The sequence below is a fragment of the Aquarana catesbeiana genome, linkage group LG12 (assembly GCF_042186555.1).
Source record: "Aquarana catesbeiana isolate 2022-GZ linkage group LG12, ASM4218655v1, whole genome shotgun sequence".
Taxonomy (NCBI): Eukaryota; Metazoa; Chordata; class Amphibia; order Anura; family Ranidae; genus Aquarana; species Aquarana catesbeiana.
In genome coordinates this window covers 5,550,489-5,574,906 of record NC_133335.1, presented here as the reverse complement: position 1 = coordinate 5,574,906, position 24,418 = coordinate 5,550,489, and the positions used below count along the sequence as shown (strand labels likewise).

The 24,418-nt window shown below is 42.4% G+C and overlaps 1 protein-coding gene across 1 annotated transcript in view; it reads right to left on the bottom strand.

Moving 5' to 3' along the window:
- The window catches only part of LOC141113847 (ATP-binding cassette sub-family A member 10-like), a 95,638-nt gene that overhangs the window by 22,349 nt on the left and 48,871 nt on the right, over positions 1 to 24,418 (bottom strand). The window contains exons 8-22 of the mRNA XM_073607167.1: positions 17,899 to 18,037; positions 17,268 to 17,453; positions 15,064 to 15,211; positions 14,110 to 14,275; positions 13,030 to 13,088; positions 12,588 to 12,698; positions 10,994 to 11,169; positions 10,791 to 10,910; positions 10,437 to 10,575; positions 8,565 to 8,655; positions 7,264 to 7,403; positions 6,730 to 6,849; positions 3,360 to 3,555; positions 1,634 to 1,800; positions 901 to 1,031 (exon numbers count right to left, since the gene is read on the bottom strand). Coding sequence (XP_073463268.1) covers positions 901 to 1,031; positions 1,634 to 1,800; positions 3,360 to 3,555; positions 6,730 to 6,849; positions 7,264 to 7,403; positions 8,565 to 8,655; positions 10,437 to 10,575; positions 10,791 to 10,910; positions 10,994 to 11,169; positions 12,588 to 12,698; positions 13,030 to 13,088; positions 14,110 to 14,275; positions 15,064 to 15,211; positions 17,268 to 17,453; positions 17,899 to 18,037 — 2,089 coding nt within the window. The remainder of the gene's footprint in view (positions 1 to 900; positions 1,032 to 1,633; positions 1,801 to 3,359; positions 3,556 to 6,729; positions 6,850 to 7,263; positions 7,404 to 8,564; positions 8,656 to 10,436; positions 10,576 to 10,790; positions 10,911 to 10,993; positions 11,170 to 12,587; positions 12,699 to 13,029; positions 13,089 to 14,109; positions 14,276 to 15,063; positions 15,212 to 17,267; positions 17,454 to 17,898; positions 18,038 to 24,418) is intronic.

Below are 24,418 nucleotides of genomic sequence, written 5' to 3'. Positions count from 1 at the left end.
AGTTGATGGGAAGATGGATGGAGACAAATACAGGGCAATCTTAGAGGAAAACCTGTTAGAGTCTGCAAAAGACTGACACATATTTGTGAAGTGTAAGGAAAATAATAAATGGTTTTCAAAATTTTTTACAAATAAATCTGTAAAAACTGTGGTGTGCATTTGTATTTAGCCCCCTTTACTCTGATACCCCTAACTAAAATCTAGTGGAACCAATTGCCTTCAGAAGTCACCTAATTAGTAGCCAGTCCACCTGTGTGTAATTTAATCGCAGTATAAATACAGCTGTTCTGTGAAGCCCTCAGAGGTTTGTTAGAGAACCTTAGTGAACAAACAGCATCATGAAGGCCAAGGAATACACCAGACAGGTCAGGGATAAAGTTGTGGAGAAGTTAAAAGTTATAAAAAAACATTACTCTCCATCCAATCTGACAGAGCTGGTAGAGACATCCCCAAAAAGACTTGCAGCTGTAATTGCAGTGAAAGGGGGATCTACAAAGTCTTGACTCAGGGGGGCTGAAAACAAATGCCCCCCCCCCCCCCCCACACTTTTCACATATTTATTTGTAAAAAATTTGAAAACCATTTATCATTTTCCTTCCACTTCACAATTATGTGCCACTTTGTGTTGGCCAATCACATAAAATCCCAATAAAACGCATTTTCGTTTTTGGTTGTAACATGACAAAATGTGGAAGATTTCAAGGAGTGTGAATACTTTTTCAAGGCACTGTATATGTCAGAGCTATATAAATATATAATAATAATAGTGTGTGACTGGGGGGGGACATTAGAGTGTAAGCTCTTCTGGCACAGAGAGTAGTGAGAATTTAGTTGGCCTTCTAAAAAGTGAAAAACATTCCAATAAACTCGGCCCTAACAAGGGAGAAAAGGTTGCCTTGCCTTATCACCATGGGTGACCTCTATAGCTCCATTGTAGGCCGTAGTGTTGTCCATGTCATACGGACCATCCACAACATCCACAGCGATATCTTGAGCCGTGACACCATAAAGAAAGCTGTCAATGGGAACACCTATACAGGGAAGACAGCACTGTATGTTAGGAGGATGGATGGACTCTGATGGGAGTGATACAGTTGAACTCTCATGATATCGGTGAGGTGACATCACAGCCAGAGATACAAGTTCTACTCACTAGTGACCAGCTTCATAGAGCACTCCCACCTGTCTGTCATTGGACTCATGTCATGTTAGACTTGCCATAGGGCAATAATAAAGAAACACAATATAAACTAGATGTTGAAGATAGAGGGCAGCAGCAGTTCACTACTTGGTTAAGGTTACATTTCCATTTCAAGTGATATTCTAGGAACAGTCTATCCTATGGTTATCTTCTTCCCTATTCTTGGTTATCACCACCCAGAGCTGGAATAGGCAGAAAACTAAGCTGTAATATATTTGTCTACAGACAGCTACATTTTTGGAGATATAGTAAGTGGTGATGAAAAGGGATAAAGACATTCCTTACATCCCGGTACTGTTTTCTCCGTGGTGATTCAGAGATATTGTATGTTTCTCTGAACCAGGTACCTGTGCTCCCCAATCTCAAGGCTTTTCCTTCTTTTGCTGCTACTGAAGGACTGGAACCCAGGGCAGTATTTCAGTTTTATTTTACCAGTGTTGTTGTTGAGCAGAAGTTTGGTGTAAAATTTGTGTTCCCGTTCTCCAGGTCTCTGGAAATAAAGGTGAGGAGTCATCTCCCAGGCTTGGACAGTGTGAGAAACTCTTGACAGTATGATGGCAGTGACTATAGGAAGGATGAAGAGAGCCAGCAGAACAAGTCTGAAAATAAAACATGTTATGTTTATACATGGTGAGGGATGTAACGTGCATGGAAGTTTCCTCTCCTTTTAGTTTCTGTGAAGCCCTGCAGTTTTAATTTAATAACTCTACTAATCTGAAGGGCATATTGCTTAACATTCACGTCTATTTTTAATATGACCAATCCAAAAGCACCATGTTCTAACTGTGCACACCCATGAATCTCTTTGTCCTAGCTATGCATGCCTCAAGTTCTAACTATACATGTCCCAGCACCACCATATCCCAAATATGCACACTCCACAACCTTCTTGTGCTAGCTCCACATTGGCCAAGACTTCCAGTTGTTTAATTATCCTAAATATGCAAACCTTCGAACCTCTGTGCCCCAACTATGCACTCCCCAGGATCTCCATGTCCTAACTAATTTATGTATCCCTCCAGATCTTCATGTCTTAACAATACATGCCTCAAGTTCTAGCTATACATATCCCAGGACCACCATGTCACAGCTATACATGCCCTAGAACCTCCTTGTGCTAACTATGCATTGCCCAAGACTTCAATGTCCTTAAAACAAACACCCCATAACCTTCATGTCCCAACTATGCACACCCCAGGATTTGCGTGTCCTAACTATGTGCACCTCAAGATCTCTATGTCCTAACAATGAACGCCCTATAACCTTCATGTCCCAACTATGCATTCCCCAAGATTTCTGTATCCTAACTATGTATACCTCAAGATCTCCAGATCTTAACAATGAACACCCTATAACAGTGATGGCAAACCTTGGCACCCCAGATGTTTTAGAACTACATTTCCCATGATGCTCATGCAGTCTGCAGTGTAGTTGAGCATCATGGAAAATATAGTTCCAAAACATCTGGGGTGCCAAGGTTCGCCATTACTGCCCTATAACCTCCATGTCCCAACTATGCACACCCCAGGATTTCCATGTCCTAGCTATGTACACCTCAAGATCTCCATGTCTTAACAATCCTATAACCTCCATGTCCCAAGTATGCATGCCCCAGGAACTCAAGATCTCTGTTTCTTAACTATGCATGCCTCAAGCTCTAACTATACATGTCCCAGCAACACATGCCCCAGAAGCTCCCTTTGCTAACTATGCACCCCATAGGACCTCCATGTCCTTAATATGAACACCCTAGGTGCTCCCTGTCCCAACTATGCACAACCCAGGAATTCTGTGCCCTAGCTATGCACACCTCAAGATCTCCTTGTTATAATTCTATATGCCCCGGCACCACCATGTCCTATTTAATAATACTCCAGAACCTTCTTGTTTGAACATTGCATGTCCTAGGACTTCCGTGTCCTAACTATGCATGTTTTGGAACCTCTTTGTCCTAACTATGCACCCCCAGAGCCTCAATTAGGTAACTGTACATACCTCTCATATTAAATGTAGAAAAGAATAATGAAGACCAACTGCAGATGGCTAAGTGTATAAGTGCAGGGACCACTAGTATAGCTTTGCCACAATAAATCATTTTATTCAACCCTGGCAACATCAGATATTGTCAGAGGCCAATGGCATCACCTACTGTACGTACATAGACAGCAAAATTTGCTTGTTACGGATAAGCTTCAAGTATCGGATCCTTGCCACGGCCAACACCTGCTGTCTCCACAGCGCCATTCCACCAATAGAGGGTGTACCGGAGTCTGACATCAGAAGGGTTGAATCCTCCGGCTCTGAGGAGAAGTGTTCCTCTTCTTCATTTTGTTCATGGGCAAAAACACCGTAATCTGACAGAGTCAAGAAAGTAAAGTACAATGTGTCATCCTACTGTATGTTCTTATAATAATATATACACACTATATTACCAAAAGTATCGGGACACCTGCCTTTACATGCACATGAACTTTCGTCCCAGTCTTAGGCCGTAGGGTTCATTATTGAGTTGGCCCACCCTTTGCAGCTATAACAGCTTCAACTCTTCTGGGAAGGCTTTTCACAAGGTTTAGGAAGGTGTCTACGGGAATGTTTGACCATTCTTCCAGAAGCATATTTGTGAGTTCATGCACTGAAGTTGGATGAGAAGGTCTGGTTTGCAGTCTCTGCTCTAATTCATCCCAAAGCTGTTCTATCAGATTGAGGTCAGGACTCAAGTCAAGTTCCTTAACCAAAACTTGCTCATCCATTACTTTATGGACCTTGTTTGTGCACTGGTCCAAATCATTTGGTGGAGAGGTGGGATTATGGTGTGGGGTTGTTTTTCAGAGGTTAGGCTTGGCCCCTTGATTCCAGTGAAGGGAACTCTTAAGGCGTCAGCATACCAAGAAATTTTGGACAATTTCATGCTCCCAACTTTGAGGGAACAGTTTGGGAATGACCCCTTCCTGTTCCAACATGACTACACACCAGTACTCAAAGCAAGGTCCATAAAGACATGAATGAGCGAGTTTGGGGTGGAGGAAGCTTTCAAAGCAGCAGGCTGAATTAATTGTACCAAGCTCCAGACTCTGGTCAGCGGGCAAGCGTGATGACGCCATGTTGCCGCGCCCCAACGCATTTCATCAGAGAGATTATGTCTTCGGGGGACCGGATAGCTTTTACCTTTTGGCAAACCCCTAATGCAGGTGGAGAAATCCCAAATGAAAGACATGCCCTGCACCTGGAGGATCGTGGTTAAAAGATATAATCAAGTGTTTTGACCATTTGCGTACAAATGGTCCACATTATCTGGTAAGAGGCTCTTTATAACGGTGTCACTTGGTGATGGATGCACATGAAGTTGGAGTGGAGGGGGGACGGACACTTGCGATAATATATGGACTGCAAAGGGACTTTTTCTTGATTCTATATGGTTTTTCACCTTTTGGGACTTTGACCAAAGGTTGTTTTTGGATTGCACATTTTTTTCACCTTCTGGATTTTTATTATTACTAGACATGTGCGGTTTGTTTCGTTCGGAGTAAAAATTCAGACAAATTTTCCTTATTCGTAAATTTGGATGTATCGGAATTTCCGAATTAGAATAGTACTGAATTTAAACGAATCTGAAATAACTAAATTCGAATTTGAATCCTTTTCGATTTCGAATAGTTTTCAAATTCAAAAACGTTTCGAATTCGAATAGTTTTCCAATTTCCAAATAAAATAGAATAGAAAATAAAGGAATAGAATAGAATTTTTTTTTCTGTTCTATTCCTTTATTTTCTATTCTAATGTATTCTTTTTGGAAATTGGAAAACTATTTGAATTCAAAAACTATTCTATTCTGAATCTGAGTGATGCTAGGAGCAGCTGTGGTCACCTCTGAGCACCGCACGGGAGTCCATCCTTCATTATAAGGAAATACCAGGCTCTGTTTTTCACCTGCGCTGACAAATGAAGGATCGGATCCCAGTTTAGGAATCTATTCAATGGTGTATGGAGATATAAGGCTCATTTATCGCCAGTGTGTGGTGAGTGCATTACCAACGGGTCTCATTTGTACACGAGATGTTTTTTCGGTGATGGTATTCAGGCTTTGAGGGATTTCTCTTGGTTCTGATAGGTCACAAAGCAACTCTACTACTTTTTATGGATATTTCCCCACAAGGACTTATGTTTTGTGTATGATTTGCTTATCCTGTATATGTATTGCACTGTATACTTTCAGGTATATTGCTTAGCGCTATTAATGCTGGGATAATTTTCTCAATTTTTTTATCTTTGCATAATTTTATCATTACTTTTATTCATATAGCAACTTTTAGTGCATTGCTTTTATTTTTCCATTTGAGCGCTGGGATCAGTGACACTTTCGTGCTACTGATATCTTTTATATTGAATTTATGTAAATAACGAATCAAAACGAAACAATTTTTTTCAACTTTTAAAATGTTCAGCTCTTTCAGCTAATGATGGAACTTCTTCAACTTTTTTTCTACTATTTATACTTTTTAAAATATCAAGCTTTTTAACACTTTTTTTAACATTGAAGTGAATGAGAGCATGCTTCAAATCCTTAAAATCTTCTTCCGCTCCCAAAAGTTTCAGCTCCTTCATACTTTCACCTACAGACGCCAAACAAACTTTAAAATGTTCACAAAATATTCCGCTATCTGGCTATATCTTTTCAGTTTGATATCTTTTACAGTTTTTGTAAGTTTAGTGATCATTTCAGGAAATTTTATCGATTAAACAGAGTGTATTGGGCTGCTTAGAGTGGATGATGTCATAGCTAGAGCACAGAGCCTTAAAAAAATTATCTTAGTTCCTTCTCTATAAATTGCTCTCACGCCCACAAGATCTACTTGTCATACACAATTTATACATCAAAACGTAGGTATTTTTGTCTAGTTTCAGGCAATGTGCTCAGTTTTGTGATACACCTTTTACTTTTGGCTGGTTGAGCTTCCAAATGACAAGAGTTCTACACTTTCCTCCATTGACTGTCCTGTATAAAATTTTTCACATTTCCCCGCAAAACGCACAGCCAACTTCTTTTTAAAATCGCTGACATGCCCACATTTTTAAGTTTATCAACATAAATTTTCATACCTATACGTTCACAAAGGCTGTGAGTCTCTTAATGGTGAAGTCGCTGTTTCCATAGCATGTACTGTTGTGGATTTATTAAGGCTTGTTTGAAGGGTTCTCTCACACTGTCTCTCACTCATTAGGTGTGGGGATTAATGATCAAAAAGTATTTCAAAAAACCTTTAAATATTCCACATCTTTCATACATTAGGAATGGTTTTAAAATAAACATGAACTCCATTAAAAAAGTTTAACACCACCACTACTTTTCCAACTATTCTCACTTCTTCAACTTTTTCTTACGGATTTAAGCTATTCATCCAGTTAGCTTTAGCAATTCAGCTATTCAGCATTCCCACTCATTTTCTCCAGGGAATTAATTTTCTAGCATTATACATTTTTTTTTAACTTTTATATGAGAGATAATATTTATACCTTCAAACTTCGCTCACCTCCTTTTTCAATCTCATCCTTTCCTTCCAGTTTTAGGAACACGTCGTCCAGTGTGGTGATAGAGACGCCATAACTCACAATGTCCCGTCCAACACGTCCCTCCAGGTCAGAGAACAGAGCTGCAGAAAACAATTCAAAGCATTTCACAGGTGAGGATCACACTTTATAAAGGAACCATGATATGGCGGCACCATTTCAACATACCCTGTTTCCCCGAAAATAAGACCTAGCGTGATTGTCGGTGATGGCTGCAATATAAGCCCTACCCCCCAAATAAGCCCTAGTTAAAGTCCTTGTAGGTCTTATTTTCAGGGTAGGGCTTATTTTCGGGGAAACAGGGTAGGGCTTATTTGGGGGGTAGGGCTAATATTTCAGCCATCACTGACAATCATGCTAGGTCTTATTTTCGGGGAAACAGGGTATATTTGCAACTATGTGGGTCTGAGCCTTCTGTTTTTTTTTTTTAAGACAGGCTTTATATAGACCTCCTCTGCCTGCTGGGGGACTATGGAAATGTTGTTGTGTTCCTGTACCTGGGAAGGTGTCCATGTCCTCGAACGGTAGTGTGAACGTCACATCCTCCACATTCTGCATGCTGAGCTTGGCGTTGGAGACGTGATGATTTATGAGCGATGTGATGGCCTCCATGTCACATGACGGGGTCACCTGCATCCTGGTCATCAAAGGCGACACAATAAATAGAACGGCATCAGGCAACATATTCCATTAAGATGATGTCCGTATTTCTAAGAAGACATCGGCCATTTAGCTTTGCCAATATGTTTTTCTGAGGGTGCAAATGTCCCACTTTAAGGGACAACATTGCACCTGCAAAACCATCAGGAGATCTGGTTTGATAAAATCACAATGGATGGTGGGTGCCAGAATGACCAAAGGAATTATCGAGAATGGCACAGGTAGGGATGCAGCTGTGCTACAACATGATTAAAGGTGTGAATGTGCTGTGGGGGTGTAGGATTATAGTAAAAAGTCCATGAGTCCAAAAATATCCATGGCAGCTGCTCAATGAGACTGAAGCGATCTCTGCAATTTATGAAGGAAACAGCAGAGGGCACCAACTAATTGAAGTATATCAGAAAAGACAGTAAAAATAGCAAGTGGCAACTCAAGATGCATAAGGATAAGAGCATGTCATCCAACCAGTGCAGGTAGCTGTTAAGCCTTGATGTGTGTTCAGAAGCCAGGAAGCAAATACTGCTGTCAGGAGCTGTGTAGGACACCAGGAACAAAACCAAGGCTTGATAAAGAGGCAGTTATACTTTGAAACATGTAGCCATGCTCCCCACTTTGTGTGCCCCCCCAGGTGTGAGGACACTTCCAGTCTTGTGCAGTCCATGCGCTCCAGGGTGGCTCCAGTATCTCTTTCCTGGTGTCCTACACAGCTCCTAAAGGCTTCTGCTTCCTGGCTCCTGAAGGCTCAACAGCTAACCACACTGGGTGGTTGACATTCTCTTATCCTTATGCACCTTGTGAGTTGCCACTTGTTATTTTTAATAAAGTCTTTTCCTATATACTGTACTTAGTTGGCACCCTCTGCTGTTTCCTTTATATATTGCCAGAATGATCGAAGACAACTCCAGCTGCATTGAACCTTGGGAAGAAAAAGTGTCAGGAAGAAGGACTGTGCTTTCCACAAGGACTAATCAAATTGTCCCCTTTCGTAGAATAAAACAAAATCTTCCTTCAGTTATGGGGCCTTTTATGTTTGCCACACCACATGAAGGGTTTGTTTGACTCCTCTGCTAAATCCCACCACTTTTCATTCTGCACGTTCTTATCTGCAAACCTTTACCTCTAGGTTTTGGGTACTCACCTCAAGTGATAGCCGATGCCCCATTTCCTCTTCAGAAACAAGGAGCTGCCGATGCATTTCAGCCTCCCTTTGGAAAGCACGGCCTTACGGTCTGCAAACAAATTGGAAGATGAGCGTGAGATGTGGATGGAGGACAAACCTTATAGTCACTGAGGATATTCTTGTAGGAGCCACCATAATCATATCTCTAGATGGCTGTTAGGATACATGTAATAAAGTACTAATTTCCCCCCTAATCACAATAACAAAATTTTAAAAAAAGTTGGACAATTTTGTGTCCTACAACAAGTGTCCAGAAAAACACAAAATCAATCTCTAGTAGAGCACTGTCTAGATCAGGGATCTCCAAACTTTCTAAACAAAGGGCCAGTTGCCTGTCCTTCAGACTTTTTTGGGTGGGGGGTGCAGACTCTGGTCATCGGGAGCACAAAATATCCCAGCATCAGTGAAAGTAAAATATCCCCCATCATTGGTGTCATTGAAAGGAATTGTGCCCTATCACTGGTGTCATCGGGCCCCATTGTTGGTGTCATTGGGAGGAACTGTGCCCCATCACTGTGTCATTGGGCCCCATTGTTGGCGTCATTGGGAGGAACTGTGCCCCATCACTGGTGTCATTGGGAGGAATCGTGCCCCATCATTGGTGTCATTGGGAGGGATTATGCCCCTTCATTAATGTCATTGGTAGGAATTGCGCCCCATCGTGGTGTCTTTGGGAGGAACTGTACACTTCATTGGTGTCAGTGAATAAAATAATGCCCCAAGGGCCAGGTAAAAGCAAGCAAAGGACTGCATCTGGCCCCCAGGCTGCAGTTTGGAGACCACTACTCTGGTTCATCACTTGACCCTTACAAGTCATGGTACTAGAAGAACTGCTTGCAGAAAATAAACAGTGAAAGGCCCCCATCAGCGCTGACCTTAGCCTTATTCATGCGGTAAAAGGAAAATATTGATCAAGTAAAGGCAATGAGCAAATTGCTGCCCCCACAGCAGCAGGAACCACACTTATTGGCTCCTGAATGCCATCTGAAACCCCAATCACAGTCTCTCCTTTAATTCTACAGCCCGGAGATTCTGCCATTCCCCTACACTGCTTTCCAGTTTCTGCATCCTATCCCCACTAGAATCTCTTCTGTCCATTGAAGTTTAGGTCTTCTTTTAAGATATTTTTAAAGCTAAGCCAATAGAACTTCCTGAGCAAGGTCATTATGTTTGTAGGCCGGTGCAGTCTACTCTTTCCACTGCAGGTGGAGGTTAACTGCAATGGCATTGCAGAGGAGAGGAATTTAAGAGGAACGTGATTTCCTGGGTTACCGGGGAAGCTATTCGATTGGATGCTGCCACCCCATGTGACTCTAGCAGCCATCTTGGGTCAAACAGAGCCTATTTAAGGCCCTGGCTCCCAGGATTGGCATGCATTGCGTGTGTGGGTAGTGTAGGGACAGGTCACCCGTCTGATTAGTGGCAGGGAGAGGTTCCAGACGAGTAGGAAAAGGATAGGGACATGCCATCCATCTGGAGACCTCCCTAACTGAGTTCGGACCTCCCAAGCCACATTCTGCCCCCCCCGCCCACTCTGCTAGCCTTCTTGCCGGGTTTGTTTTGAATTACTGGATTCAAGTTCTGTTCTCGGCACCTGGAATCTCTGTGTGGTTACTGCCACTGCACCACTCGGCACTTCCCCACATGTTGGATGACATTACCACATCTAAGCCCAGTCACTAATAAAGAACAGAATTGTTTTCCTGAACTGATGTGGCCCACTGGTTTGGTTTTTAGTTTTTTGGGGGGGATTTTAATGTTCTTTTGCAACATTATAATATGGCTCCTTAGCAATTGAATGGTTTATATCAAAACCGTAGAGCCCTGTACCTGCCAGGATGTCAGCTTCATCCATAAACTGTGTGCTGAATAAGGTGACGTGACCAGCCTTGCGCTCTTTGAGAACAGACCATACGCGGTGCCTGGAGAACGGGTCAAGGCCAGAGGTCGGTTCGTCCAGCAACAGAACCTGAAAGGAGGGGAAGTTTAAGGGAAATTCGGTTTTATCTAGAGATATCTTCTATAGATAATTATGCAAATATTTGAAGCTGAAAAAAAGGAGATTTTAAAAAAAAATGAAACTTGTCTGAGTATTTCTGAGTTTTAGTTACATGAGGAGCCTACATGGAAGTTATTGGGATGAATTCACTAAATAAAAAATGAAGAATGTTTCAGGAAGATCACCTCTGGGTCTCCTAATAGGGCGATCGCCAGCGTCAGTTTCCTCCTCTGACCTCCACTCAGTTTCCCGGCTTCCAGATTTTGAAAGTCAACCATGGCCAGGTCTGAAAGGACTGTTTCCACCTAAAAAAAAATTACATCTACTTGGTGAAAATATCTACTTTCTCAGTATGTCTGTACTTAACACATATTCATATTTATCGTACCTGAGATTTAATGCTTCTATTTGGAATTCCTTTAATCTTTGCAAAGACCTCCAAATTCTCCTTTACTGTTAGAAGATCAAAGTTGACATCAAATTGCGGACAAAACCCGATCTTTCTCTGGATCTCCTGCCGATGATTGAAGTCCGATAACTGATAATTATAGATGGTGGCAGATCCTACAAAGAGGGAGATGGGATTGGAGATGTGCATGATGGAAGAACTAATTTCCTTTTGTTTTGGATTCATACGTTAAGTTGATAATGTCGTTTCGTCATATTTGTTAATGCTTCGTTTTCGGCATTTGTTTTGTATATTCAAATTTGTTTCATATATTCGTTATTTTCAAATCCATTCAAAAGTAAATAATTTTTCATTCTATTCTATTCCTTTATATTCTTATCAATTTTATGCTATTATTTTCAATTCTATTCCATTCCATTCTATTCTATTCTATAAAGCAGCCTTCATAGCATCTTCTTATTTCACTTTTATAACCTTACTGGATCTATTACAATATGTTTCTTTTTTAAATTCAAATTAATGTTCAAATTCCAATTTGGATAATTCATTTTGTTATAATTTAGTTCAGATTCGTTGAACTTATTGTGAGTTGGAAATTCGGATGCATCTGAATCTCCGAATAATGAAAATTTTGTCCAAATTTCGATTAGTAACTAAACAAAATGCTCATGTTTAGATGGGATTCATGGAATGAAAGGCCAGTTTCATCCAAAACTGATACTTATATTTTGGGCAGGGACTGGGTTGATCACTTCTCTTGAAGACTCCAGTGACTTAACATAGCCTCTATTGCAGCCATTCTCATCAAGGGTTCCATGGAACCCTAGGGTTCCTCCAGGGGTTTCTAAGGGTTCCTTGAGTTGTGGCTGACTGACCTCTTATTTGATGGGGTTATCGCCATGACACCAATTTTTCTTTTACCCATATGTAAGGGTTGCATTGTTTCTACCTACCACCAATATAAGGGACATTTTCCCAATGACTCCCCTCCCTCTCAATTGTTTTCGTAAGGGTTCCCTGAGACATTAAATTATTTTAGGGGTTCCTCCAGTGCAAAAAGATTAAGAGAGGTTGCTAACCTATGCACAAATGCTGGTGCTGCTCAGACTTCTAAAGGATCCCAATCAATTGCCAACTGCTGGGATTGGCGGCTGGGAATGGAGCTCATCTCAGCTCCAAACATCAGCATGTAGTGGAGGAGAGGTCCCTTAAGCCGAACATTACTGAAAATCCACTAACAGAGAAGTATGTGGCAGATTCAGCCTGGGCTCCAGCCAGGCCACATCCCCATTTGTTTTGCTCCACCCCTGAAGCATAATCGTGGGGTGGAACGAAACACATTGGGGGGGTGGCCTGGCCAGAGCCCAGGCTGAGACTGCCACATACATCTCTATTAGTGGATTTGCAGCACTCTATGGCTTGAGGGACCTCTCCTTCACTACATAATGAAGGATGCTCTAATGTGAGTGAAAAGATATAAAAGATAATGTTTCATACTTGTGGACTGAATTATAAATATATTCAAGTGGATTGCTGGTGGTATAATTGATAATTAAAGAGAGCAAAATGTTACCGCTAGTGGTTCCGCACATCCCGCTGAGTATATTCAGTAATGTTGTTTTTCCAGCTCCGCTGTGACCAAGTAATGCTGTGATTTGTCCTTCATAGACATCCAGATCCAGACCTGGGGGGGGGGGGTGTAAAAAAGTTAGAATCTGATTGGCTACAAAGCACAGTTGCACCAGATTTTGCACTGTCCAGTCTCAGTAAATCCACCACCCCTACTTTATTATGAACCTATCAAAGGTCTCATGGAGGAACAAAGAGCCCTTCCTCACCCTGAAATGGTGGATCTCATACAATAAGTCTTATTCAGCTAGCTAAAAGTACAAGGCTGTCTTCTCCTGCAGGTTGGGGACACTGAGGTACACATTTGGGGACCTTCTACATGAAGGAAGTTGTACTGTGAGCATAGGGAACCTGATAGGCCAGACAACAAAAGTCACATCAATCACCTCGTAGCGCCTCTGTCTTATCATCTTTGCCGCTGTACATTTTCTTAATGTTGAATGTTCTGCAAGAACAGACGAGATTTTGACCCTTAGAAAATCAAGAAGTACAAAATTAACACAGATCTTTGCTGGCAGCCATAAAAAAAAAAAAAAAAAAAAAAAAACAGAGCTTCTTCTAACCCTTCGAAATTTGAAAAGGTTTTGGCTGGTGTTGGCTTTTAAGGAAGATTGGCCATGATCAAAGTTTTTCGGAGCTGCCATTGGTTTGCTTCTAGTTTGCCTTTGCATGTTGATTTCCTAGCTTAAGGACCCGATATAGGTACACAGATCAGAAGAATAAGGAGGAGAAGCCAGCAAGTGCAACTGCAGTTGCACTTAGGCAACACCCCCCCCCCCCAGGACCTCCATAATTGGGGTCCCTGAAGCTCTTATTGGCAGCTTTATTCTGAGATGTGAGTATAAATCACATCGGGCATAAAAGTAGAAAAGTTGTCATTCCTTTTGTCTTTTCTACCTTTATTACATAAAGTCTACATACAAGAAGTTATGACATCCTCTTGAGTTGAGTCAATTTTGTTCAAATTTTACTTTTACGAGTTTAATATTTTATCTGTCGTGAAAATGCACAGTAATGAAAGTGTAATTCAACTTTTGTTGGAAAAAAGCAATCCCCTCTGGGCAGGTTATGCCAATTGAAAGGATTTTGACCTTGTCACAAATTCCTACCTTTTTTCACCAGACTTTTTTTTTTTTTTTTTTTTTTTACCTTTGTTTCACCAGACTGATTCTGAATGGGGAGATCTGGTTCATTATAATCACCTGGCACACTCTCATTATTCTAATAAGGAAAGCTGCAGGGTTGGCATGCTTTTAGAAGTATTTAACCCTTGGGAAGTATCTCAATAAATTTGAAATTCCTATTACAGAGGATGACTAAAATTGGACTTGTATCTTGGTGCTGACTTCTGAGAAAATCAGTGAGCCAATCATACAAGTAGGAAATGACATTTTTGGAGGTGTACTGCATATCAACAATGTGAAGAACCTCCAGGTTGCCATGTTGCATTGCATTTTACATAATACCTGATTGCTTCTTTTCCCAGCAGCTCAGCGGGAATTTTTTCGACATAGTCCTCTGAGTCAGGCTCTGCCCTCTCTTGCCCTCCGAGCGGTACGGGGGTCATCTTCTTCTTCAACCAAAATGAAGATCTCAGGAAAAACAGCGGCTCATGCCTCAATCCGTGTTTATCTAGTAGCACAAGAAGACGTGTTCAAAGTGCAAGTCCGGACCAAAATAAAACCAAACTGTGAACTGCTAATGTTGTTCCATCAGACTATGACCTGTTTTCTGGTGTTTTACAGGTCTTACCCCAATACCTGTTTCCCTACATTTATTTCTCCTCTACTTCTATGTAAGTGAGAGCAAGGAGCCTGCGGGATGGGGTTGGGGTACTTGGGAACTTTTCATGGGCATCACAAACAGGGGTTCTCAGATGACCAAATTGCAGACAAAAGGGTGGAGCAGAGTCCTACTGCAAAGCTTGAAGGAAAAGGAGGATGAGGTTCCTGGACTGTATGCATCTTAATAGATAAAATAAAAAGCAGACAGACGTTTAAGAGCTTTGACTGTAGAGTAAGCAAACAAATGAAAGCATGCTCACCTATTGCAATGGCCAGGACTGACACCATGCAGTGTACCATGGCTCGGAATGCTTTGTAGACCATTGTAAACTGTATGTTGTTTGTCCCAGTAATTGTTTTAGGTGAAAAAAATGTAATTTGTTTGAGGCACTTACTGCTTACTCTACGGTCAATTGAGGAAGGAAGATCCTCAGAACCCCTCGACACATGTTGGGAGTTTTTTGATAAAATAAATACACTTGGACTTCATTGTTGGCGTTGTGCTCTTATTCCACTACATCTTTTGTATGTTGCGCAAGCCTGAGATATTTGGGAAATAATGAGGATCTACCTGCATTCTTCAACCAAAACCTTTTATTTTGCTATAAAAAAAAATCCTGAAGCTATTACCATTACCTGGAATTATCTTATCGAAGTAAAGAGTGAGAAGGATGTAAATCATAGAGTCTATAGTCAGGTAGATGGCGCTGGACAAAATGTGGAAGGAGTCACCCGTGATGTCTGAGAAGAAGGAGCCCAGAAGGTCATTTTCCATGTGCATGCTCTGAGAAGACAGGGAAACCATAATTACGGTACATCACACACCAAAAATACGTGAGTCATTCCCAAACATTGCAGGACTTTAAAGCTAAACGTAAAAAAAAGAAACTGCAAAAGACTATTATGCTTAGTAGTGTGGAAGGTGGTGACTCCCCATTGTGCATTGTGGATCTATCTGCAGTCTGCCACATCACTTCAGTGACCCCACAGAGCTGTACAGATGTCATAGCCACAGGATGAACCACAGCATTCAGCCAGGGGAGCAAGCAACCTACCCAGCTGAAATGATATTGAATGCTTTAGACCCTTTTGCCAGTGTAGCTCTGCACCCACCAGACTGATGAGTATTTTCGCTCCTTGGTTGCAGGGTGTCTTTTTTATATTTTTTTCCTGGCAAAAGAGTCCTATATTTAGGGAAAATGTACATTTCAGAATTTTGGCAAAAGAAAAGGTTACCCTGGAACCAACTGAGGATCAAAAGACATGGTCCAAACTCATCCTTTAGCATCCAGTGTTCAGTGGAACTCTAGGGTTCCTCTGGGGGTTTCTAGGGGGTCCTTGAGCAATGAGCAATTTCTTCCTATCAAAAAAAATACCATTGGCCTCAATTATCTTTCAAGAAATCTGTACCCCCTTATAGATATCACACTGGTCCTCTCACTGTAGGGAACATTCTTCCCAATGACGACCAATGTAAGAGACATTGCTCCCACTGACCATCAATGTAAGGAGCATTCTTCTTGCTGGCCACCAATGTAAGGAGCTTTCTTCCCACTGATCATCAATGTAAGAGATATTCTTCCAACTGACTACCAATGTAAGAGACATTCTTCCAACAGACTATCAATGTAAGGAGAATTCTTCTTACACCACCAATGTAAATAGCATCTTCCCACTGACCGCCAATGTAAGGGGCTTTCTTCCCACTGACAACCAATGTAAGGAACATTCCTCCTACTGACCACCAATGTAAGGAGCATTCTTCCCATTGACCATCAATGTAAGGAAGATTCTTTCCATTGACCGCCAATGTAAGGGACATTCTTCCCACCAACCACCAATGTTAGGGGACATTCTTCCCGCTGACTATCATCTACCTGTAGATATAGCAACCCTAAGCTAGGGTTCTCTGAGACCAGAAAGTTTATTCAATGGTTCCTTCATGTTAAAAAGCCTGAGAAAGGCTGGTCTAACAAGTGACATTGGTTGATTTTAGATATGGTCTTGAAACTTACAAAGCCATCAAAGCTCTACCATGGAAACTCATACACTGAGGAGCAAACACTTATACCACCTGTAAGAGCAAAGAATATGAAAGTGACCGTAGACAGTAGACAAAAGTTCATAGATACAAACAGTTCAGACATTTTCAGTCAATCATCTGTAAGTTAGAGGACAATCAACTATCACTCCAGGGGCTGACAACCCACCAACACCCATCCACAAGCTGAACAGCCAGGTTGGGCTCCTCTGATGACGTTTCATGTTCGGGAAGCCCAGGTGAGAATGCATAGTCATGTGGATCTGGAATATTTGATGACTCGTGCCTGTGAGATCATAAATGAGCAGACACAAAGGCAGATATTGTTTGGTATGTCTGTGGAAGCATTGGATGCATGAAGTATCAACAGTTACCACTGCCCGACAAAGCTTTAGCTTCATTACTACTACATCGTTCAAGGGTTCCTCCAGCAATCTGTAGCTTCCTCTGTCCTCTACACAGCTGGATGTCCTCCCCTGACAAAACTCACCCTTTACTTTGCTTCTACAATAACTTTGTCTCTCTCATTTGAGAGCTAGGATGAGCAATTATGATTCTGGGAAGGGGAGCACCTCTGTCATCTGCACTGTGGAAACCACCAATCAAAGAGCGACCTGCAGCTGTTTGGAGAGACAACTTACACATACCTCTTGGCACACGGGGGGTGGGTAGGTGGTCATTTAACAAATCCAGGAAATAGAGATGGGTAATCAGTAAAGGCTGCTTTCTGATTGGTTGATAATGATGACCACAGAACTGCTGTTTTAGAAAGAGTAATGAGTTATAAACAGTTATTTACCGCAGTGATCCCAACAGCAAAGGAGAAGGGGTGGAAAATGCTCAGGAAGACCTCTAGAGATTTGGGTATGGTTTTCAAGAGCGGAAGGATGGCCAGCGCAGACAGTAGGAGAGTGATGAAAAATCCCAGAATTGCTGTGAGGTGGTGCTTCTTGAGAAGGGCACTCAGCATGCAGTTAAAGAAGACCTGGGGGGGAAGGGAAAGGATACCTCAGAGATTTGTTTCATTTCAAGAAAAGGTTAAAGTAAATCTGTCACCTGGGTATCATCCCAAGTAATATATTAGTGTAACACTTCCAGTTATTTATTACCTATCACAGAGATCACAGTACTCCCCCTGACAATGCTTTCATCTACTTTTCTCTTCAGAAGTATGGCTCCATGTTTATTCTGGCATCATCCAGGGTCACCACCATCTACTTTCTGGACTAAGATGCCAGCTAGCTCAGTCATGTACTTAAAGGTACTGACAGGTCTACTTTACGTGGAAACCTTCCCCTCTAACCCCATGTTAATAATCCCTCCAACACACAACCCCATGGTAAGGGTCCATTAGGAAACACTTGTGATTAATAATGCAGACGCAGGGATAATGCAGAGTTCATTAACAGAAATACATCAGTCAGACCTACCGTTGCAATGCCATAGAGGCAGAAGAGCAGAAAAATAACTCCGAAGGAACTTTCCATAAACACCCCAGTGGTGGTGACCAGAGTAACGAGGATGGAGAGGAGGATGACACTGATGGTGTACAACAACCCCCAAGACAGCCTGAAATACAAGATTATGTTATCATATTAGAGTAGGGATGGGCAAGCACAAGTTTGGGGCGAACTTTCGTTGTTCGAGCGATCGGTGAACAGCTGGGTGGTTCAGCTGTTTTTTCGCCCCCCCGCACTGACCACAATGCATTGCGGCGCTGAACAGTGCATTGCAAGGCTGATTGGCTGAAGCAGTGAAAGCTTCAGCCAATCAGGGCACAGAGCACTGTCAGAGTCATGATTGGACACTGTCATCGTGACTTTATCCAATCATGGCTCATTCCTGCCCCACAGTATAAAAGTATTCTTTCAATGGCAGCCATTTTCAGTGTGATTTTGGGGTGGATAGAGATAGAACGGGGCTCTGTTCAGTGCTATTAGTTAGTTAGTGTGCTATACTGTGCTATTTTGCTTCAATTGTCAGTGTAAAATATTAGTTTAGTGTCAGTCTAGGGATAGTGTGGGTGTAGTGAGGAGGACCATCATTCAGCTTTGCATAGTGTGCAGCTAGAGTAGGGACAGCTCAGATAGTTTCACTGTAGTGTACTGAAGCCGTGTCAGTAATCTTTACATTAGTGTATAGCTAGCTAGAGTAGGGACAGTTCAGATAGCATCAGTGTAGTGATGGCTGAACACTGTCTATTTGATTGCGTTACTGACAGTTTAACGCCATTTACTTCTGTGTGCGTTACTGCCAGTTTAACGCCATATCGTTTTTGTGTGCGTTACTGCCAGTTGAACGCCATATAGTTTTGCGAGCGTTACTGCCAGTTTAACGCCATATAAATCTGTGTGCGTTACTGCCAGTTTAACACCATATCGTTTTGTGTGCATTACTGCCAGTTTAACGCCATATAGTTTTGTGTCCGTTACTGCCAGTTTAACGCCATATAGTTCTGTGTGTCACTGTACATTTGTGCACATTATATTGCAGTATATTATAGTGTATCCATGGAGTTTGTCTGTGTAGTGTGAGTACTCAAATTAAAGTGCACCAAACACCTCTTTACATTGATTAAAGTGCATCTATGTACAGATTTCAACTTCTTCTTTACATTTGCTTATAAGCACCCCCCCCTCCCCCCATTAATGTCTGGGAGGACAAGGAGAGGCAGACGTTCCCTTGGCACTGTAAGGAGGCCAGCAACAAATGTGTTCACAGGCAATAGGTTGATGTGGTGGTCAGTCCTCAGGCAGGATATAATTTCTTCTGTTTAGTGAGTTTGCCCGTGCTATCCAGCCACAGCATGTAGAGGAGGTGGTGGACTGGCTTACTAAACCTTCCTCATCCTCTGTCATGCAAGCAGAGACAAGTGTGCAGTCCTCTGCAGTTGCTAGAGTGGATAAACCTGCCTCCTTGTCCACATCTATTACTGCCATAGCCACAACATCAGCCATTGAGGAGTCAGATGAGTTATTTGACCACAGCGTCAGCCACTTGCTCCTTGATGATGCCCAGCCATTACTTGATTCAGATGTTGGTTCTGAGGTTGAGGATGACAGGAACATGAGCCTAGAGAGAGGGGAGAACACTGGTAGACAAATTGGCATTCATGTTCCCCCAGCTGCAGCGTATTACCAAGTTGTCTCCAGTGGTAATGATGATGATGGAGATGGAGATGATGATGATGTGGTCACTGATGCAACTTGGGTGCCAGATAGAGCAGAGGAGGAAACTGAAGCTGAGGCGGCACAACCTCAAGGAGGCCTACATGAAGAAAGAGTAGAGAGCAGCCACCCTATTCCATCACATTCTGCTGCTGTTATCTCCCGGCCCACTCCCCAAAGCTCAGCTGTCTGGGCCTTTTTTAGCACATCTGCAGCAGACCGCACTGTTGCTATCTGCAAACTGTGTCTCAGGCACAACGTGGCAAAAACACCAACCATTAGGGTACCACATGCTTAACAAGGCATTTAACGTCCAACCACTCAGCCCGTTGGCATGATGGTATAGCACAGGTTGTCCCAGGTCCTAGCAGCACATCTGCCAGCAGCACACCACCAGCTATAGACTGTAGCCAGCAAATTTCTCTGCCCCATCTGCAGCAGCGGGAAAAAAAATACAGTCCCTGCCACCCACATACCCAGCGTCTGAATGCAAGCTTGTCAAAGCTGTTGGCTCTCCAACTTCTGCCTTTCAGCCTGATGGATTCTGCCCCCTTCCGTGAATTCACACAATGTGCTGTGCCACAATGGCAGGTTTCCAGTCGCTACTGCTTTTCACGTAAGGCCGTTCCGTCTCTCTACCATCACGTGGAAGGGAATGTTCTGGCATCGTTGGGCAAGGCAGTCAGCCATAAAATCCACCTTACAACTGACACATGGTCCAGCAAGCATGGGCAGGGATGAAATATTTCGTTCACAGTACACTGGGTAACGCTGCTCGCAACTCGAAAGGATGCAGGACAGGGCTCACTGCTGCAGCTTGTTGTGCCCCCACGTCTCCATACAGCTGGTGGTGATGATGCTAGACCTGTGAGCTCTACCCCCTCCTCCTCCTCCTCCTCCATCACCTCCATGCCCTCCTCTGCAGAATTGTCCTAGGAACATCAGGTACCCCCTAAGCGTTCAAAGGGCTATTCCCAGAGTCAGGCTAAAAGGTGCCATGCAATACTTCAGCTGGTGTGTTTGGGGGACAGAAACCACACCGGAGCAGAGATTCTTGCAGCTCTGCAGGGACAGGCCCAGTGGTAGTTCACACCATGCCAGCTGGAGCCAGGAATGGTGGTGTCCGATAATGGCTCAAACCTCCTGTCCGCCCTTAGACAGGGAAAGTTGACACATGTGCCATGCCTGGCACATTTCCTCAATTTAGTGGTGCAGTGTTTCCTAAGTACGTTCCCATTCCAAGGTTGCAAGATTTACTAAAGCAGGCCAGAAGAGTCTGTAGCCATTTCAGGCGGTCATACACAGCCAGTGCTCGGTTGACTGAAATTCAGCGGGAATTCCCCCTGCTCATAAACCGCCTGATTTATGACATGCCCACCAGGTGGAACTCAACTTTGGGAATGCTGCAGGGGCTATACATACAGCAGAGGGCCATCAACGAGTACTTGTGTCAGTACGGCACAATGACAGGCTCAGGCCGCCTCGGCTTTTTTTCCCCACGTCAATGGCTGATCATTAAGGATGCATGCACTGTATTGTCACCATTTGAGGAGGCCACAAGGATGGTAAGCAGTGAGAGTGCATGCATCAGTGACACATTCCCTGTTGTGTTCCTGCTGGAGCAGACTCTGCATGGCATTATGGACAGGGCACTGGAGGCAGAGCAGCAGGAGAAAAAGGAGGACTTCCTTTCCTCTCAAGGCCCATTTTACCCAGACACCATCATTCCTATGTCACAGAACACACAGGAGGAGAGAGGGGAGGAGGATGGGGAGGAGGATTCTGGCACTTTCATAGGCTTCGAAGAAGAGGAAGACATGCCTCAATCTGTAAGCGATGGCTTTACAACCCCAGGACCCTTGGGAGTAGTACGCGGCTGGGAAGGGGAAGTTCCAGATGCTGTCACACTGAGTGACCCATCCAAAGTGCAATTTGCTTAATAATAAATGGGCTCTATGTGCATAAATAAATATATTGCTCACATGTTAATCAATTAGATTGAAAACAGCCTAGCAAAAATCAATGTGCCAAAGAAATGCATCAAAGTGCCATGCGTATTAAATCCAAAGTGCAGTGTGCAAATAATAAACTCTACATATATCCATATATATAATACACCCACATTGATCAATAGTATTCAATCAAAATCTAAGTGAAAAAAACATGCGCTATGAATATGGTATCTTATACATATCACATGCAAAACTTCAATAAATCATACAAGTGACAAGTAATATAAAACATATATGAGTGATATGCGATGCTTGAGACAATAATTGTCCTTATCCGTGAAAAAATCCTCCGATATAGTATCACACAGCAATGTGCAGTGAAAAGTTCCAAAGGTGAACTACAGTGCATAAAAGTGTTTCACAGAAAAATCCAATCGCTGAACCACAGTGCCCAGATCATGCCGTGATGTGCCTCGGTGACCCCCAAAGTAGTTGCGCTCACCTTAGAGCGTGTGACACAGGGTTTAGCTGCGTCAATACACGCTATGGAGCCATCCTTGTATTGCTGTAACGAAAGCACCACAATGCCCCCTCCTTTGTCCGCTGGTCTTATAACTATATCCGTTCTTCTCTCCAATGAGTCTAATCCCTTTTTAAAATCCCTGTGCTCATGTACTCTTTTTATGGGTAATTGTTCGAGCTCTGTATTGGCCAACTTTTTAAAAAGGTCCACATATTTGTTTTTGGCTACATATGGATTAAAAATCGAGTTATTTCTTAAACCCGTAAACTTCTCATTAACAACCGTTTTCTCAACTGGGTTCAAGGCATAGTATTTTTTGATGTTCACTTTCCCTATGAACTTTTGTACCCCTACATAAGTTTCAAATTTGTTAAGTCCCTTTTTGGGTGCAAATTTTATGCCCTTATCAAGTGTCAAAATGTCTTCCCTTCCCGTTACAGCAATACAAGGATGAGATGGATAGGATCCTAAATGATAGCAGCACATATCAGGTATTAAATGCTGATCCTTCCAGGAACTTTAGGAATGAATTGGATCTGATTATAAAATATGGTGTAGATAATGAATTCCTAAATAAACAAGAATCCAAATATTTAATTCCCACAGTCAGCAGGATTCCAGTGATATATTATCTGCCGAAGATTCATAAAGACAGTCTGAATCCACCTGGACGGCCCATTGTGAGTGGGATTGAGTCCCTGACTTCCAGATTAGGAGAATACATTGACCTCTATCTACAACCTCTGGTAAGAAGAACACGAGCCTTTCTTAAGGACACTAAGCACACCCTTCAATTATTGGAAGAACACGTCACAGATAATAATATCATCATGGCTACAGGCGACGTGTCGTCATTATATACAAATATTAACCACAAGGACGCTTTGGAGGCCGTGGAATGGGCCCTAGATAAAGAGGAAGGAATTGATAGGGGCCTATGTGGATTTATTTTGAAATGTCTGGATTTTTGTTTACACCATAATTTTTTCTGGTACAACAATAGATTTTTCCTACATATAAGGGGTGTCGCTATGGGCGCTAAGTTCGCCCCTAGTGTGGCGAACCTTTATATGGCCAAATGGGAGGAAGAGTCGGTGCGGATTGAACAGTATGGAGATATATTATTATACAAGAGGTTCATAGACGATCTTCTGATCATGTGGAAAGGGAATTTAGAATCGCTAATGAAATTATTGGAGTCCATGAATATTAACGATCGGAATATCTCCCTAACTTGGGATGTTAGTAGGGACCGTATACACTTCCTAGATCTAGAAATCTTAGCCACAACTAGTGGTATCATTACCAGGTCCTTTTTTAAAGCCACTGATCGTAACTCCTACATTCCCACCACCAGCTGCCATCACAAACCATGGCTTAGTAATATCCCCAGGGGCCAGTTTACAAGAATGAGGAGAAACCGTACACGAGAGGGCGATTTTGAATCACAATCAGATAAATTACAGAAAATGTTTTTAGATAAAGGTTACCAGAAGGAATTTTTAGAAAGAGAGAAAAATTTGGTGAAGAATTTTAAGAGGGAAGATTTGTTAAAGGATAAAAATGTTGCTGTGGTTAATGATGAGTATGATGGTACATGTATAGTTTTGGACTATTGTCTACAGAGTAAAGAAGTAGAGAGGATTGTAAAAAAGTATTGGAACGTACTAAAGCAAGATTGTCATTTAAGAGATTTAATACCTGATAAACCTAAGATCATCTACAAGAGAGCACCCTGTTTGCGCGATAGATTGGTGCACAATGTAGTGGAACCACCCCCACCGAAGCCTAAGATGTTCTGGGACCTAAAGGGATTTTTCGGTTGTGGGAGGTGTTATAGTTGTGTAAGAGTACCGTCTAATATTAAGAAAGTTAAAGAGTTCTATAACCCCCATAGGAAGCAGACACACACTATAGAGGATTTTGTTTCATGCGACACCATTGGAGTGGTGTATGCGATTCAATGTCCTTGCAACTTATTATATATTGGTCGCACTATTAGGGCCCTGAAAGACCGTATGGAGGAGCATGTGAGGAACATACGGAAGGGGTCTGACAGCCATTTCCTGTATGTGCATTTTAAGAATGAGCATAACCAGAGCACGCAGGGCATGAGGTTTTGGGACTAGAGGCTCCGAAACGAAACTGGAGAGGCTCCAACTATGTCAGAGATATTAGCAAGCGCGAATCCTGGTGGATTTATCAGCTCGGCTCTTTGTCACCGGGTGGGTTGAATAAAGAGTTCGATCTCACATGTTTTTTTAGTCTTCATACTGTACGTTATACTATTAATTCCTATATATACTAT